Source organism: Pararge aegeria, chromosome 2 (genome assembly GCF_905163445.1).
Source record: "Pararge aegeria chromosome 2, ilParAegt1.1, whole genome shotgun sequence".
Classification (NCBI taxonomy): Eukaryota; Metazoa; Arthropoda; class Insecta; order Lepidoptera; family Nymphalidae; genus Pararge; species Pararge aegeria.
In genome coordinates, this window is record NC_053181.1 from 19808961 (window position 1) to 19826865 (window position 17905).

Below are 17905 nucleotides of genomic sequence, written 5' to 3' on the forward strand. Positions count from 1 at the left end.
AATAAATTTTGATGAATTTCAATAATTTTCAATTTCATTCAGTGAAAAAACTTCGACGGCAGAGTACTGAAGTTTGTCATGTAAAGCATAATTTTAATCAATTTTAAACATCTGAAGTTAATGAAGCCTGTAACTGTATCGTCTAATTGATTTAATAATGGAATTTGATTGGAATAATTATTTAGAAGACACAAAAAGCGTCGCTGTTCCCGAAGAACTATTTTCTCATGTAAGTTGCGACTTTTAACTGCTGTTTTAATGTTGTATAATTATTGATAAAAAGTACTTTTGATTTAGTTACATTTGTGTTTATATACGGTGTATATTTTTGTTTGTTGCATATTTGAATTTATTTGTGAAATAATTGGATCATAGCTGATTTATAAGAAAAGTTCGTAAAATATATTTTTTGAACAGTATCGCGACAAAGGCCATGGTAAGCTATTTTTAGATTGCTGTGTAGAAAAACTATTAAGATAGCTTAAATATAATACGTGGAAAGGGTAATTTGAATAGTTTTTCTGCTATTATTATTTTAGTTAAGATGTATTAAAGTTTATCCATATGGAAGTTGTTAGCAAATAATATTTTAAGTGTGCCACCTCATTACAATTAAACATTGAATAATGATGAATTTAACATGAAAAATAATTAAATGAAATATATTGATTAAATATAATTGACCAATTATTTTTAATCACAAAAGATTTTGGTTTGTCTTAAAATTTTCTTAATCTTATAGTATATATACAAGAAATTCTCCACTGTGTTCAAACTACACATAATTTCATGATTAGAAAGTATTATTTAATTAGTTCTGTTTTATAAAATCAGCAGCAAAAACAGTCATCACAGTTTTGTGTGTTTCACTCAGGTTACCCAACATTAATGAAAACCATTTTTGTTTTGAAGCAACTGTGATGTTTTTAGCAGTTCTTTGACTGAAAGCATGAATCATACAATTATTTTTAGTTTTCCTTGCTTATTATCATCTTTTAGATTCATTGTTATTAAGCAATTAATTTCTAGATCCAATCAATGTTCTGTGTTTGTCTCTATTTTTTTTCTCATTTCATTATAATAACAATTTTAATGATCTAATTAAAAAGTTTACAATATATTAATGGAAGAAATTAGAGATTGGATTGTTTCAAATAGTTTTAATATTAATTGATTAAATTTAGTGAACCTCCAAGTTGGTTGTTTTTTACAAGGGTTACTGCAATGCATCCGTCATATCAATTTGATCAAATAATAATGATCAATATAAAAATCATACTGTCATTTAGTCAGTCTGTTGTACCAAAAACTCATTTGTTAATGACATAGACCAGCCTTATTTTACTTAACTTTGGTTATGGTTGAAGTAATAAATAGATATGTAAATCACATAAAAATCTGATTATGTGTGGAGATTGTTTTGAGAATATCTTAGAAAGTAACTCTCAAATTTGCAGGCTATTAATTCCACTTTTAACCTACAGTTCATCAAACTACTAAAACTGCAGTTGGCGCTACAAATATAAACAAGAACATTAAAAATATAATTAATAAATAAAATTTCATTACACAAATTTCAAAGTCACTATTAATAGATAGTCAAGTTAGTAAGTCCAAATTTAATACTATATTAAATAACAACAAAATACTTTCTATATAGCCTTCTGGTTGTCTTGGATCTAATTCCAAAGGCAGTTATTACCAAAGGGTCCTGTTCATTCTCTGCTTGTGTGGTCCCTAATAGGAGCCATGCTTCTGCCAAATCAGGCTGTTGCTGAGCTGCAGCTTCAAAGCATAGCACTGCTCCCGGTACATCGCCTATCTTTAATACAGTACTTTATTGACTTGCAAGTCTGTCATGATGTGTGGGCTATAATTTACCTGAAAAGCCTTGAAAGCTGCTCAAATGTCACCATTGTCTGAGTTCCTAGTCTTACAGGAGGCACCCGTAGGGTCGTCTCTTTGGCTTCTTGAATGTTGTTGTGCTGAGGGGTTCAATTCCTGGTAACCTTTTAGTTGAGTCTCAGTTCCTGTCCATCCAAATATTAACGGAAACAATTACTCTTGCAATTACAATATAGTATGTATAGAATTCACAGAGTTTCAGTTTTATTATAATAATCTGCCTCAGTTTAAATGAAATAATATGTTGTAGTTAAGTCTAATGAGTTTCTGAACATTTTGTGAGTTAATGAAATTAGAAATGCAAATTTGCTGTGTTCTATATTCAAAAGTATTTTTTTCATAATGAGCAAAATTGACTTGTGCTCACTTATTCGAAGTGGCAAAGATTTATTCATAGACATTTAAATTGAAGGTGGAAACAAGCCTCAACAATGGAATCAAGCAAGGCATGCTGCTGGAAGTATGCCACAAAACCAACCCGGACATGTACTGGATAGCTGAGATCACCATGGTATGCGCTCATCTATTGCGCATCAAGTTTATAGGTAAGTTAATCTATAGTCATTTCCCAGCCCAACCGCAGTCCCAGATAGAATATACCTACCTAGAATTATTTTTTTCATTTTAGGGTTCGAATATCAAAATGGTAAAAGCTAACCCTTAAGGTGACTGGCCAGTTTCAAAACTATTATTTTTCTAAATTTAAATTATTGCGTTAGAAATGCTAAAAATCGTTGTCTTTGTATTTATCGATTGGGGTTTGAGTGAACACTCTCTAACTTTTTAAAGTTATGTGTTTTAAGCAATTAAATATCATTTGCTTTTATAGCCTAGTAATCGACTTTGATCTCATTGGGGATCTCCAATACGCACCTCTAACATTATGGAGTTATATGCGTGCTAATCAATAGAATATAACTTTCTTTGGCTGTGAAGTAAAACATCAACTTCTCCTTAGTGTGTGTTTAAGAATATTATGGATAAGTCTACCTATCCGAAATTGGCTGTAATGGTGGACAACAGCAGCGGTGAGCGCTGTGGTTTTAAGTTGGAGGTACAAGGTTCTATTAACGGCAGGGCAGATTTGGGGATTTATTCTGTCCGAACTTTGTCTGGTCTGGTCTGATGGGAGGCTTCGGCCGTGGCTACCACCCGAACAACAAAGACGCGCCGCTAAGCGATTAAGCATTACGATATGATGTCGCCTAGGAACCGATTAGGGTATGGGTTTAGCATAACTGAAATAGAAACACACATTCACACACACTCACACACACACAACCACACACACTAACACGGACACACACAGGCACACACACGCAATCACGCGCGCGCGCGCCAACTCACCTATTAATCGCTCGCTATATTTAAATATTAGTAGTTTTTATATCTTATATTAAATGCTGTTTGTTTGTAAACATTTGGTAAAGGGCAAAGCTAATTTGTAGCTTAATCTCTGGAAGGAGCTACCGTCTACATAACAGTTTTCCTACGCTGCTAAAGCTGTGGGAGAAGATACATTTTTAACCGTTCCCCGCGGATATAATTCTCTCCTACCCATGCTAGCCGTGTTGGTGACAACTGACATTGCAGTACTTAACTGTAGTTCGAGTGTGGCCTGATGTAACTAGCACTTGCGCGTGGTCTTTAACAGTAGTGTAATAAAAAAGAAAAGAGGGTGAAAGTAAAATGCCGTGGTCCGAAAGGCGCGGAGGCGGACTTCTGGTGCGACCTGTCCAAGAGCAAGGTGCACCCGCTGGGCTGGTGCGGCAAGTGCGACGAGCTGGTGGAGCCGCCCGACGACATAAACGCTCGCTGCGGCAACCGCATCATAGACCTCATGAAACGCGCGCTGCTGGCGGGCCGCTCGGCGGGCGCGGCGGCGCTGGCGAACAAGGGCCTGTCGCCCCTCGACCGCATCAAGCCCGGCATGAAGGTGGAGGTGCGCAACGCCATCGACCCCTACCGCTACTGGATCGCCACGGTGAGCATACAGCGCGTAAATGAACCCCGCGTTAACTTCACACGCTTCTTCTTCTTTTATGCTTTTTTTGGCTTTTAGGTGTGCCACATCGGCACGTTGTATTTCGCTAATGTCACGTATACTCGGAAGATCCACAAAGGTGATCGTCAAAAGGTAAACATTATATATCTATAGCACTATAGTGCAGAAGACATTTGTGGGATTGAGTATACGCTTTTATAATATGATTCCTAAGGTAATTTTGGACCTACCAATGCATAAGTTTAAAGAATGTGTTAAAACACATTTATTACGACGAGGTTATTATACTATTGATGAATTTCTTAATGACAAGGTTCCTTGAAAGCATCCGGCTCCGCTTTGATCTCTCACAAGATAGAAACATGAATTTTAAAATGTAAAATGTAAATTGTTATTATATATATATATTATATTGGAAAAGAGCAACTGCTGAGTTTCTTGCCGGCTTCTTCTCGGTAGAATCTGCCTTCACACAGACAGACTTGACGTATCAAAAGTGCTTATATAAGGCCTACTTGAAATAAATGAATTTTGAATGTTATACTTGTTACAAATCTTAGTATTCCAAAATAAGGCGTTCGTAATGGAGTGTGGTCTTTGGTTAGTGTTATAATTCAAAGAATTTTTTGATTATAAATCATAATGGGATATATTTAGAGCTTAATTTTGTTGGATTGAATATATTTACATACAAATTCTACATAGCGATTCACAGGTTTCTTTCTACATGTATGTAGAAAGAAGCCGAATCCCCCGAAGTCCCCGAATCTTTATCGCCGATCCGCGGAATCGGTGTCTTAACTTTCTAACGTCGTTAGACATCACATAAGAGATCGTGAATTGTTTTTTCTCTCTAGGAATCACCTAAATATATACAGGATATATATAATATATATATAAATACAGGATAATTTTTTTTCAGTGCGGATAATGTGATATGTCATACATGAACCAAATATATGAACATTTATTTTTTTAATGTTTTACTTAACGATGCAGAAATTAACGGTCACAAAAGATTAGTCCCCGGAAAAGACAAATATGTGCACCCTACAATAGCTCTCAGCTGTCAACTTGCGATCAAAGTTCTCGCACTCGGTCCTATGGTCGCGACGCAGCGGTAATTCCATAAAATAAAATACTACACAGGCTTTAGAGGTACATTATGTACTGTCTCTGAGACTTATCTGTGAAACCGAAAACCTAATAATTTTTGAAGAAACCACTGCCATAGTTTTTACGAAAGAAATCTGATACAGCACGAACATCACATGCCAAATTAAAATCATGTGACTCCTGTCACTATTATGTACGCTATATCCCTACTTAATTACTAGGTATATAATGATATAAATGCACACATTTCATCTATAGGCCTACTTGAATAAAGATATCTTTGATTTTTGCTTTAATGCGAAAGTGTAAGTATTACTTTAAAAGGCGGAGAGTAACTTAAGTTTTTTAACGAAGGAAACGTAACGGTTCCCACGGGATTTCTATGACAAAAGACCTTAAAAGATTCGAACAAAGACCGCAGGCAACGTTAAGTTATCACTATAAATTAACAATAAATATAATTTTAAGTGACAATGTGAGATGGAGATAACAATAAAAAAAACACCCGACTAAGTTTGTTGTTGGCTTCTTCTTAGACCAGGACGCGCTTGGAATCCACGTAGCTTTAGTTTTAAGTTTACGAATGTGGTTATCGCCGTCATCACACAACCGTGTGATTCTCATGAACGCATCAAAAGTGCCACCTATAGGCCTACTTGAATACAGATATTTTTGACTTTGACTTTGACTAAAAAAAAAAGAATCCGCGTAGTTAGGTATTCCAATGATCGTACTCTAGCTCGTAACAATATGATAAAAACGAAAGGCTAATTCGGTTCGCTCGCTCGTTTTATTTTTTGTACGTTAGGCCCCCGTCGTGACCTTGGGTTTTAGTTCCCCATGTGGTTCCAGGTGTGCGAGAACGTTGGCGGACGGCTTCTGTTACGCTACGACGGCGCGGACGAGGATCTGCCACAGTTCTGGATTTTCTTCTGCAACCCTCGCCTCAGCAGCTTCGGCTTCGTCACCAACAAGGTACACGCGCGCCGCTGTGAGTAATCGACACTCCACTCAATTATCCGCGTAGCTGGCTTACTAATTCACAGGTGCATTTTTGTCCGACAGCTGGGTACATACTACATAGGTTTGGTGGGGTAAGGCTTCGGTCTTTTTACCACTTTTCTGACACAGTGGATTCGATTCCCGCAACTGGAAAATTTTTCTGTGATGAACATGAATGTGTTTCAGAGTCTGGGTTTTTATCTTTATTTTATAATTAATTATTTATTTTATTCATCAGTCATCTTAGTATCCATAACACAAGCTACGCTTACTTTGTGGCTAGATGGCGATGTGTGTATTGTCGTAGTATATTTATATATTTAAAGATATGCCGCTAAGCGATAAATGCCGATTTTCACTAACGACACTAAGAAAGGCCTAATCAAAGAATATCCCTAGGCATAAATTTATCTTTCACCAATCAATTTTCATTTAACAACTGATATAACCTAACTTATCTATGGTTCTTGCCACTAGGTGTGGTATTTTGTGTTTGTATTATCATATTTTTCATTTTACGTAATACCCTTAATACATTTTTTTTTCCCTTCTTAATTTAAAACAGACTATCGTTCACTTCCAAGCAACAAAAACGTAGCGTGGCGAGGTTGTCCTAGCGTGGTGGTTTTTATTCAAATTACAAGTTAGCCCTTGACTGCAATCTCACCTGGTGGTTAGTGTTGATGCAGTCTAAATGGTAACAGGCTGACCTGTTAGGGAGTATGGTAGTCATACCCCTAATAGGTTTCTACGCGACATCGCACCGGAACGCTAAGTCACTTAGCGGCACGTCTTTGTCGGTAGGGTGGTAACTCCGAAACGTGCGTGCGGCAATGTACCCTACATTGCCGAAGATCTGTTTGGTGTGGATTGTAAGGATTGAAGAAATTATTAATTGCAATATACAGATTCTCCGGCTTTCCGCGGAGTTTAAGCTCAATTTTCATAACTAGCCAGAGAAAATTCTGAAATTATTAATTCCAAAATTGCCCCTGCCGCCTGCCGGGAATCGAACCCGTGCCCTCCTACTAAATTCCCAGCGCGCTCCGCTGCGCCAGAGAGGTCGTCAAAATTTCCGGCAAAAATTAGGTATTTTTTGTGAATAGAAGTAAGTATGCATTCGTTATCCCTCTTATATAGCTATATTTATATGCTGTTTCTATACATCTTGTGTGCGTGTGTACGTGTCGCTGAACTCCTAAACGGCTGGACCGATTTAAATGAATTTTTTCCTATGCGTTTGGATGGCACCCTGGATGGTTTAGCAATCAGCCCGACAGATGGCGCTGGGGTCAGCTAGTATATATATATATATATATATATATATATATATATATTTTATCCACGAACGCTACAATTAACCTAAAAGGATAATTACGCATTGCCAGGGCTCCCCGTGGCAGTTCAAGTACCCGGGCAAGGTGAACAAGTTCTCGTGCAAGAACAAGTTGAGCACGCAGTTGAGGCAAAGCGCAGAGGAGGCCATCAGTGAACCCACGCCCGCGGACCTGTTCCAGGTGGGTCTTTCGTTTTTTTTTTTTGAGGAGGCACAAATATCCGACTCGCACGTACTAAAACAATCCTCTCGTATCTGCAAGGTCTGCACGGAACCGCTAAACATCACTTCGTGCCGAACATTTTTTAAAAGTATTTTCTCTTTTTTCCTTCTCATCTTTTCTCTCATTCTTCTCTTAGCATTTATGCATATTTTTGCCATTCCTCGTCGCTGGTAAGTGAGAATGCGCGCTATCAGGCTGTATGAGTCCACATAACTGCCTGTTCCACAGATATCAAATCTGCACAAGCTGGACATTCAAAAATCGCATGTCTAGCGGTGTCTTCCTCGCCACAAAAGAAACATTCCTCATTTGGAGCTTTCCCGATTGCGAAATGTAGGAATTTACAGGTGGGTCTGCACTTACCCTTAGTACGTACTAAGAGTGTCGAAACACTGTAGCGTCAAAGAAAATTGTTCATTTTTTTAAAAGTAATAAATGATGGACCCCACATGATGGTAATTGTAAAACCATCGCTTATAAACAGAGCAACACTTCACAGAACATGCAAAAAGTGCGCGTCATCATCATCAAAAGAATTCTAGTTCTTGGTTCTAAATCTTACTCGTCGATATTTCTGAGTAAACGCTGACGACTCTAATAGATCAGGATATATTGCTCTTATTCTAGCTCTTGGTTCGTTTGGTCTAAGTCCATCTTTCTTGACCGTTGTTATTTTGGAGGCGAGTTTTCGCTTACTCTTAAAGATCAAGAAATAATGCTCTTTTCTAACTCTTGCTCTTTCTTGCTTGGTGTAAATGCACCTTAGCAGGCGAATACAAAGCAAATTACTGAAAAATCGTGTGTGTACTTATGTACACGCGTTAGAAGTTATACTTCTTTGGCGTAACAAGAAAAAAAAAACTTTCAATTTATTTTTATCTTACGCCTTTTTTTACGTTTGTAGAGAAAACGACACTAACCATAGAAAAAAAGGTGTTTAATACATTTAAAGTTTTATTATAACGCATTATCTCATTATCGGACCACCAAGTTTCACTGAACATTAAAATTTGAGACTTTTGTTCAATTGAATTAATTAAATCACCGAATGAGCCCGCAGACTTTGACAATTGAAAGTGTACACTGTCAAACCTTATAACTAACTTCAGGGTGTCGGTTTTTTGTGACGGTGTGCGCTCGCATCGTAAAAAGTGAGCTGGCGGACGATGTATTCCCCTCTCACTCTTTTTCGCAACTACCTTCATCATGTAACGATCGTATAATTTCACCCCCTTGATTTTTACCTAACGCCGCTTAGGGGCCATCCATAAAGTACGTCACACGAATTTTAGGACTTTTGAACCCCTCCCCCCGTCCTAATCACAGGTTGTCACATTTTTATAACCCTGATGTGACGTCACACATTTTTTAAATTTATGTATGTATTTAAAAATAATCGAGAGAAAACAGCTATTTTCATTTTTTACTTATTTTTATTAAATAATAATCTAATTAAATCAAAATTTTTAATTCACATCCAAACTTTGGGTTTTAGTATTTAAAATTTTAACATGTGACGTCACAAAAGTATTGACCCCCCCATGCCCCTTGTCACACGATGTCACACTTCGGTGATACCCTCCCTCCCCATTAACGTGTAACGTACTTTATGGATGGCCCCTTAAGAAGTAAAACTTCGATAAACAAAAATGTCACTTTCTTTGTTCTTAACAGCCAAACCAAACGCTAGAAGCGCACAGCTTCTCTACCGGCATGAAAGTTGAAGCTCTGTGCCCGAGCGACTTCAACACCATCCGCCCGGCGACAGTGCTGAAAATATTCAACAACCTGCACTTCCTAGTCGTGATAGACGACCACGTCGATGACTATGAGGATACCAAAATGGCGTGGCTGTGTGACAATATGCACCCCTACATTTACCCCATAGGGTGGGCACAGAGGAATAGCTTTGAATTTAAACCTCCGAAGATTTGGTCAGAGGGCGCTTTCGATTGGGAGGAGTATTTGTCTATGACTGCTTCGGTGCCCGCGCCGGACTACTGTTTTGGGAATAAGGAGTATGTTAAAGGTACCTATTTTGTTTTTTTTTATTATTATTTATTTTCTCCACTACAAGTCCGCCCTTGACTGCAATCTCACCTGATAAGTAACGAAATAATTGTTAGGGAGAATGGCAATAACATGAAACCTATATACCTAATTGGGTTAACGCGACATAGTACGGGAACGCAAAATTGCTTAGTTGCACGTCTTTATCTGTAGGGTGGTAACTAGGCCGCAGAGTCAGACCAGGCCAGAGAAAATTCCGAGATTAAAATTTCGAAAACTGCGGGAATCAAACTTGGAACCTCGAACTAAAACACCACAGCGCTCACTATTGAGCCAGGTAGGTCGTAAATCTCTCAATCAATTTATCTGCCTTATATTTGTGTGTGTGTGGGTAGGGTGTTTGTCTGTTCTCTCTGTTTAGAGATACAGTTCGGTAGGCGAAAAAGAACCAATATTGCGGGCGGGCAATGCGAAGCGGTGGGTCGGGGGATGCTTTTTATAATAGTTGAAACGCTAGTTTTTATTGCCCATATAAGTTTTATTGTTGTTTTGTTGCTGTCTTAACGACAAGGCTTGGAAGCAGGCTCCGCTCTCATCTCACAAGATAGAAAATTAAAAAGTTTGTAAACAGCAAAATGATGTTGAAAAAGAGCAATCTGCTGAGTTTCTTGCCGGCTAAGACTCTGTGAAAGCTTCTGAACCGGCGGTAGAGTCACAAACAGCCTGACTTAACGTTTCACAAGTGCTTGTAAACTTGGCCTACTTGAAAAAACTGGTTGTCTGTAAAGTCGGCTTACTGACGATAGTTGAACGTGACAACGTCGTCAACGACAAGAAAAAACTGATGGAATGGTTGCATTTTTCAAAAGAAAATTTTAATTTTATTTGTTTGATAGATATTATCGTTGCTAGAAACAATTGACACCGCATTCACTTTTCACTGCACTTCTTCCTTGCCGAAAACATGTAAATGTATTATTGTATAGAAGCTGTCCACGCGGACGCATCGCTCACTCAAGTAGGAGAGAGATAGATGTCGAACGCGGAGGCCGACTGTGCCTCTTTGTCGCTCGTTCCGCGCTCTCGCTTGCACTTCAAGCCTTGAATGGAACGCCTCAGAGCGAGGTAACGCCGCATACGTCATGTTTTTTCGTGCGTGCAGCCGGCTCCATCGAATTATAAGACGTTGTCACGTCAATAAATGAATTTTGAATTTAGTTAATATTTCCTTTCACTATCGTTACAGGTATCGAATTGAACATGAAGCTGGAAGCTGTGAACCCTCTGAACCAAGAGGAGATACACGTCGCGTCCGTCATAACCATCGTTGAGCATATGTTATATGTTGAACTGCTGCCTATCGGCGAAAAATACTGGTATTTACTAGCAATTCATTTAACTGCGTTTTCTTATTGTAACCTAGGTAACTTAGTCTTTATACAACGTGTAGCAGAATTACGAAATAATATTGAAAGATGCATTAGTATATTTCATAAGGAATCACCCTGTAAAAATATTAAATCAAAAGAAGTATATTTATTTTTCCATACAAACTAATTCAAAACATTCAAACTTTTGACAACCCTATTGAAGATATAAGACCGACACGTGCATAGTACCTACGCTAAGTGACGCGTACCTAATAAAGGGACAGGATGTTCTGTATCTGATTTCTGTCAATAATAATTATGGCAGTGGTTTACTCAAAAACTATTAGCGTTTCGGTTTCACAGATAAGTCTCAGAGACAGTACATAATGTACCTCTGAAGCCTGTAAAGTATTATTTCGGTTTTCATTTACACGTTGCATATATATATATATATTTACTAGCTGACCCCAACGCCATCTGTCGGGCTGATTTGTGAATCTAAATCATCCAGGGTGCCACCCAAACGCATACCGAAAAATTCATCAAATCGGTCCAGCCGTCTAGGAGGAGTTCAGTGACATACACACGCACTCAAGAAACATATACTTATTTATTGCGATAGTATGTATTTTAGCGTTATGTTCGTTTCTTATATACAGGGTTAAATAAAAAATATTAGAAAGGCCACCCACACTAAGATGAAGACATTTGTAATTAGTAGTTTGATTCAAAGGCCCACATTAATTACACTTAGTTTTTTCTAACGCGTCTTATAATGTAAACAATCTTATCAATAGCTTTTAGTGTAAAGAACGTTTTAAAAATGTAAGAGCGATAAAATAAATAAAAACAGACACTATAAAATTAGTTTTTTTTAAATTTACAATTCGGAAAATAACTTTACGCGAAAATTAACAAATAGATAAGAGACAATGAAGAAAAAATAGATATTACGTCACAGTTGCATAAATAGCTATATCTTACAGGTACTCTCAAGACAGCGACCTGCTGTTTCCAGTGGGCTGGTGCGACAGCAACAATCACGAGCTGCACATACCCGACACCAACCAACAGCCCCCAGCAGTGGAGGAGCCCCCTCCGCCCCGGGACGACCCCAAGCCCGCGGAGGAGTGGTGCGACAGGATATTCTTCAACTACAAGTGCTATGCAGGTCAGATCAAAAATAACTAATAGACTTTTTCGGACTGGTAGAAAACCAGTGGCGTACACTGGGTTTCTTACCAGGGTATGCATACAGCAGAAAAATGGCATAAAATGGCCAAAATCCTCCGCCTATACGACCTATTTATCAATTTTAGGTTATGCAGTGCTTTTGTGCATATATGAAGTGCACGCCACTGTAGACAACCTACAGACCAAACAACTTATGCCCGTTTTCACTAGGGACTAACAAAGCATTGCCTAAATAGTGACGCCTAATCTAAGGAAATTCCATAAAAGACCAACCTATATAACCAACTTATATAAGACTTGGTGAAACGTTTTTTTTTTTTCTATAAACATCGCCTAACTCATTAAGGCGAAGCCTAGGTTTGTTGAAAACGGACACAAAATAGAAAGGAGAGCTTGTTTTTTTTTTGGGTCACTTTGTAATAAGTCTTAATATAGTTTAAAATAACTTCATATCATTAACTCCACTTTCAAAGATGTTTGTTAACATATTCGTTGGTTTTATTTAATTAAAATACCCGCTATCGCTTTATTAACAATATTTATCCATTGTTCTTATGACAATATTCTTTGAGCACATTACAGGTGTATTAAGAAAGAGTTTATTTTATTAATTTTTCAAGTTATCACATGAAATATATTTTAAAATGAAATTTTATACTTTCCAGGTCCTTCTATTAGTAGGAATAAACTATCCCAGCTGCCGAAAGCCGTCGGCCCCGGCCCTTTGTTGCTGGTGCTGAAGGAGGTGCTGAATAAAATTATATCGGCTTCGTACAAGCCGGCTAAGCTACTCAAGGATTGGGAAACTGAAGGGCCGCCTGAGGAGGGCATGCGGCTTGAAATGCTTAGAGCTAAGTAAGTATAATTAAAATACTTAAAAAACATGTATGCTTATGAACTATAATAAAAAATTTAATTAATTCTAAAATGTTTGATTTTGTTCGCGGCTTGTTAGTGTAAGTGGCCCTGCCGTGCCAATAATACGTAAAAAGAAATAAATAATAAATAAATGACTACAAAAAGCAATTTTCTGTCGCAGGCTCAAAACCAGTACCTACCATGCCTACGTGCCTATAGCGACTACGTCAGATCGGGTGGTGTCATTTTGCCGCGACGTATGCGTCAAGCTACAGGCCTGTCCCAGCCTGTTCGGCCCCGTGGAGTACCCGGAGCAGTGCCCCAACAGCTGCCAGCAAGTCGAGAAGTCCACGTTCCGTGAGTTTCATCAACATTCTTAGCCACAGAGTAAGGTATACAGTACACAGATGTCCGATGATTATGTCTAAAAAGATCAAGCTTGCGAAAAGTACGGAGCAAGGAAAGCACCCTTACTGACCCCAATAGTAAGAGTACATAGAAAGGCATCAAAGGCGTCGAAAAACTGTATCTCCTCTTTATAATGTTCATTAACAATCATCACTTCAACTGATTGACGATTGGATATAGGTATTTTGTAGGGAGTTCCAAAATACACAGACTCAGCGCGGTACATTGTATATTAATTTAACAGTAAAGAACTGGCATTGTTAATGTTTTAGTTCTGATTTTCCGCGACGGAATTTAAATGTTATGATAATGTTACATCTCAACATTTTGTCGAGAAAAATAAATAATTTTAGTGTGTCAGATAAAAGAATTAGTTAACATAAAATATTTTCAGGGTACATATTTTCTTATTGACTTCACAGATAATGGCACAGAACGACGTGGCCGACCTAAAGGAAGTGTAAACGGTAAACGAAAAAAGAAAAAAGGGGCTCCAGAGAAGAGGGAGAAAGAACAACCGCCACCACAAGAAGCGGAGAACAACAGAGACAGAGAATCTGTTGAAAGTGAACATAGTGCGGGCTCCACACCACCCTCGGAAAGTGGCACGAGACCTAATTCACCTGATAGTGTCACAGACTACAAGAGGCACACGAGAAGAAAACGCGAAGCAAAAGGAAACTTCCCGAAATTGGAAATGAAAACCCGAGGCGCTAAACTACCGAATTTCGCTCAACAAATGAAGGAAGCGCATTGGAACAAAAAAGACGTGGAAACAATCTGCAGCAACTCCTGCTCAAGTAAGAAACAAAACGCGGACAGCGATACGGAAAATGAGACGAATGAGAGCAGTTGCAATTCAAGAGACGCTAAAAACATTTCGGATGTCTCCGATTCAGAAGAACCAGAATTGAAAAAACTTAAGTTCCACACAGATGACCCTCTGCCCTCGGATAATAAAATGTTCGAAAAGGACACAGCTATGACTCTTATGAAGGGTAAGATTAAGTTAGGCCGCAATCCTCTCGATTGGTCCGTTGACGATGTATACAATTATCTCAGCAGCACAGAAGACTGCAAACTCATAGCTGACAAAATGAGGCAAGAAGAAATAGACGGAGTAGCATTCATCATGCTGGATCTACCCACGATCACAGATTTTTTGCACGTGAAAAAAGAATATGCGATCCAACTCTGCAAACACATAACAATGGTCCGGTGGTACTATATAGATCACTTTGAGGAAAATGTTGACTCTTAAAATGTTTATATTATTACGTGTTATTGTATTATCTAGTCCCAAATAAACTTGTTGAAATGTCTTAATAGTTTTATTTAAAATGAATAGCTTTAGCCAACAGAATTCTTGCGAAACTTTTTGCAGATATAGTTACATATTCTGAAAATAAAAAACTTTGTCTCCTCTTCTTTAGCTTCGTGGATGAAATCTTCGTCCAAATGTATGTTTTTCTTAACGCTTGCAATTTTGACTGGTATATTTCTATCTCTATCTTTAGTACGACAATCTTGTTGTAATTTCACATAGTTTTCTATTTGCAATTTCTTAGCCGCTAGCTTTTGGATATTATCTGCTGATGCCGCTTGGTTTTCTGCCATACCTATGTTCTTTTCTCTGATGTTTATTTCGGAAAGCATATCGCGATTTGGCATTTTAACCTCGGTGCAAGTTGTGTAAGAGGATCGATCAAAATTAAATGTAGTGTCTCCTGCTTTAGTGCCAGGCTTACATTTGGAACCGTGATCTTCGAAAGTAGAATCAGTTAAATAGTTTTCATTTAAAAATGTCTCTAAAGTAGAGTTCATTTTTTTAGATACTTTTAGTCCCATGTTGTTTACATTAATTTTGTTTTCTTTGCTCATTTTATCACTCATATCAACGTTTTTGTGTGCTATTGCTATATTTTTATCAGAAATTAACGACTTTGATGATCCAATACTTTGAATCATATCTCTTATGAAATCCTCCATTTCGGAGAACGAATCCCCTTTGTTCTTTGTCAATATCTCATTAAACTTTTTCTTGTACAGTTCAAAGTCTTGCATGTTGTTATAAAAATTGTCGAAGATTTCCTGGACTGTTGTCTTGAATAGTTTAATGTTTGAATCAAGGCTGCTTACGTCGTCGTCTGTTTGTAACTCTCTGGACATTTTACTTAATAATTTCAGTTCTAGTTTATCGAGATCGGAATTAGTGATCGAATCTTTATGGTCCCCTGATCTCATTTCGTTATCCTCACTGAATGAGTGGTCATTGAAACTAGTGTCGTCTTTGACTGGCATTTCGTCGTGTTCATAGTTTTTATAATACTCACAATTCGATCCAGAGCTTTTATCTTTAGATCTGGTGTAGCTGTCTGTCTCTGTTCTCGAAGTGTAGTAAACGTTGGCATCAGATTTACAAACGACGTGGGAACTAGTCCTCTCCGAAGAAAAGGTCGTATAGCAGCTGTGACGCTTATGAACACTGACGGCAGATTGGTCAGGGTCGCCTGAGGTTATGAAAAAATATAAAATAAAATACATAAATATATTACGACAAAACACACATCGCCATCTAGCTCTAAATTAAGCGTAGCTTGTGTTATGGGTCCTTAGATAAGTGATGAATATTTTTATAAATACATAAATGGTAGATACTAATAATATATAATAGGTAAACAGTAAACACCCAAACACTGAAAAACATTCACGTTCATCGCACAAACATTTTCCAGTTATGGGAATCGAACGCACAGCCTCGGCTTAGAAAACAGGATCACTGCCTGCTACGCCAATCGGCCGTCAAATCAATATACAAGATAGAAAATGTAATTTTGTAAAACAATGTTAAGAAAAGGGTGCATTTTTACTGGTCCAGAACTGCGGTCAATAATCCTTACAGGCAGGGGTAAGCAATCAGCTAACTATATCCTGGCAATATTGCGTAATAAAACCAACATAATGAGTTACTCCAAAGTAAAGTTAAGTATCGTTCTTAAGCTGAGGGGGCATAAAAAACAGCGGTCAGGAGTGTGGAAACTAGCCAAGGCCGTAGCCTCCCATCAAACCGAATCAAGCCAATCGCCAAAATCAAATGAAAACAAGGTGAAGGCAATAATTCTTCGGTTTAAATAGGTAATAGATAACGTGGTAGTATAGATAAGTTAAAAATAACATACACATTTTGATGAGTAATCACGGTATGGCTGACAAATGATTTGTTAATTGAAGTAAAATGATTTTAATAAAGCAGGATTGCGTTGCAACGTAGAAATGTATTTTCTTTTTTAATTGTATTTGTAAGGAACATAATTAATTTAAACTTAACGTCTTCTTGATAATGGAAGGCAAAGACAAACCTAGCATGATGTATAAACATATCAGTCTTTGCTATATTATCTTTAATCTATGATTGAATAAATACTGTTATTCCTAAAACGTTCCCTATACATCATAGGTCCCGTGTCTGTGTTTTACCTATGGAGGGTATAGGTAAGGAGAGTCATCTGTGTATATAAAAAAGTGTCGTCAAAATGTATTAAATTAGGATGGCGCCACATTTGCATCAGGGTAACTCTTAAAAGAAGCGCCAAATATAAATACCGTACTATTTACTGTTTACGAAATAAAATCACTCTAAACGCACGTTTGGTTATAATAAATCTGTAAGGTTATATTTACCACAATATTTTGTACAACGTAAGTTGTTGAAATTCTCAATAATTAACTACTTTAGTCGATAATGACATTAAATTTTTTAACTCTGCATACTTCAATTCATCTACGATTGCTACATTCATACCATACCCTGTGCATCCACCAGCGCCATTGTGGAGGATTTTTGAATTGTTATTTAGCGCAACAACTGGACACTTTTTCAACTTAACTTTTTTAACTTTTTTAACTTCTAATAATTTAAAATTACATTGTGAGATGGCGATAACAAAAAAAAAAAGAAAAAAACACCCGGCTAAGTTTGTTGTGGGCTTCTTCTTAGACCGGGACGCGTTTGGAACCCTCGTAGCTTTAGTTTTAAGTGTACGAATGTGGTTATCGCCATCCTCTCACTACCGTGTAATTCTTATGTACGCATCAAAAGTGCCACCTGTGGGCCTACTTGAATAAAGATATTTTTGACTTTGACTTTGACTTTGACTTTTCTCCCATATAAGATGACTCTCCTAACCTCTACCCTCCATAGTTTTACCATGTTGATAAAAAAGAAACAAAGCTTGTCTATGGTTCTGTATACAGATAAAATAGAATTTTTAAAGCACTACACACATCCAAACTTCACAATCCAGCGACACGCATCCCGCCGCGGTTAAAAATGCTTATAGCGCAGATAAAGTAAAGATTATTTTTGGAAGAGTACTCTTTACAATATGATGTTTTTATTAGTAGCAATTGCACAGAGGCCTTACTGCATCAAGTTACGTCATCGAAATCCTTTTTTTTTAACTCGCTTGGAGAATACC

The 17905-nt window shown here is 37.6% G+C and overlaps 2 protein-coding genes across 2 annotated transcripts; one reads left to right on the forward strand and one right to left on the reverse strand.

The window, feature by feature from the left end:
- The first annotated feature begins 52 nt into the window (after nt 1–52).
- LOC120631740 (scm-like with four MBT domains protein 1) lies at nt 53–14748 on the forward strand. The gene is made up of 11 exons (XM_039901423.1): nt 53–229; nt 2318–2450; nt 3612–3889; nt 5879–6001; nt 7417–7545; nt 9262–9616; nt 10844–10973; nt 11954–12138; nt 12827–13016; nt 13201–13376; nt 13850–14748. Exons 1-11 carry the CDS (start codon nt 158–160, stop codon nt 14686–14688), a joined length of 2610 nt encoding a protein of 869 aa, XP_039757357.1. The 5' UTR covers nt 53–157; the 3' UTR covers nt 14689–14748.
- LOC120631749 lies at nt 14743–16804 on the reverse strand. The gene is made up of 2 exons (XM_039901430.1): nt 16607–16804; nt 14743–15937 (listed from the first exon to the last, which is right to left on the reverse strand). The coding sequence occupies exons 1-2, from the start codon at nt 16608–16610 to the stop codon at nt 14778–14780; spliced, it is 1164 nt and encodes a 387-aa protein (XP_039757364.1). The 5' UTR covers nt 16611–16804; the 3' UTR covers nt 14743–14777.
- Between the last annotated feature and the right edge of the window lie 1101 nt (nt 16805–17905).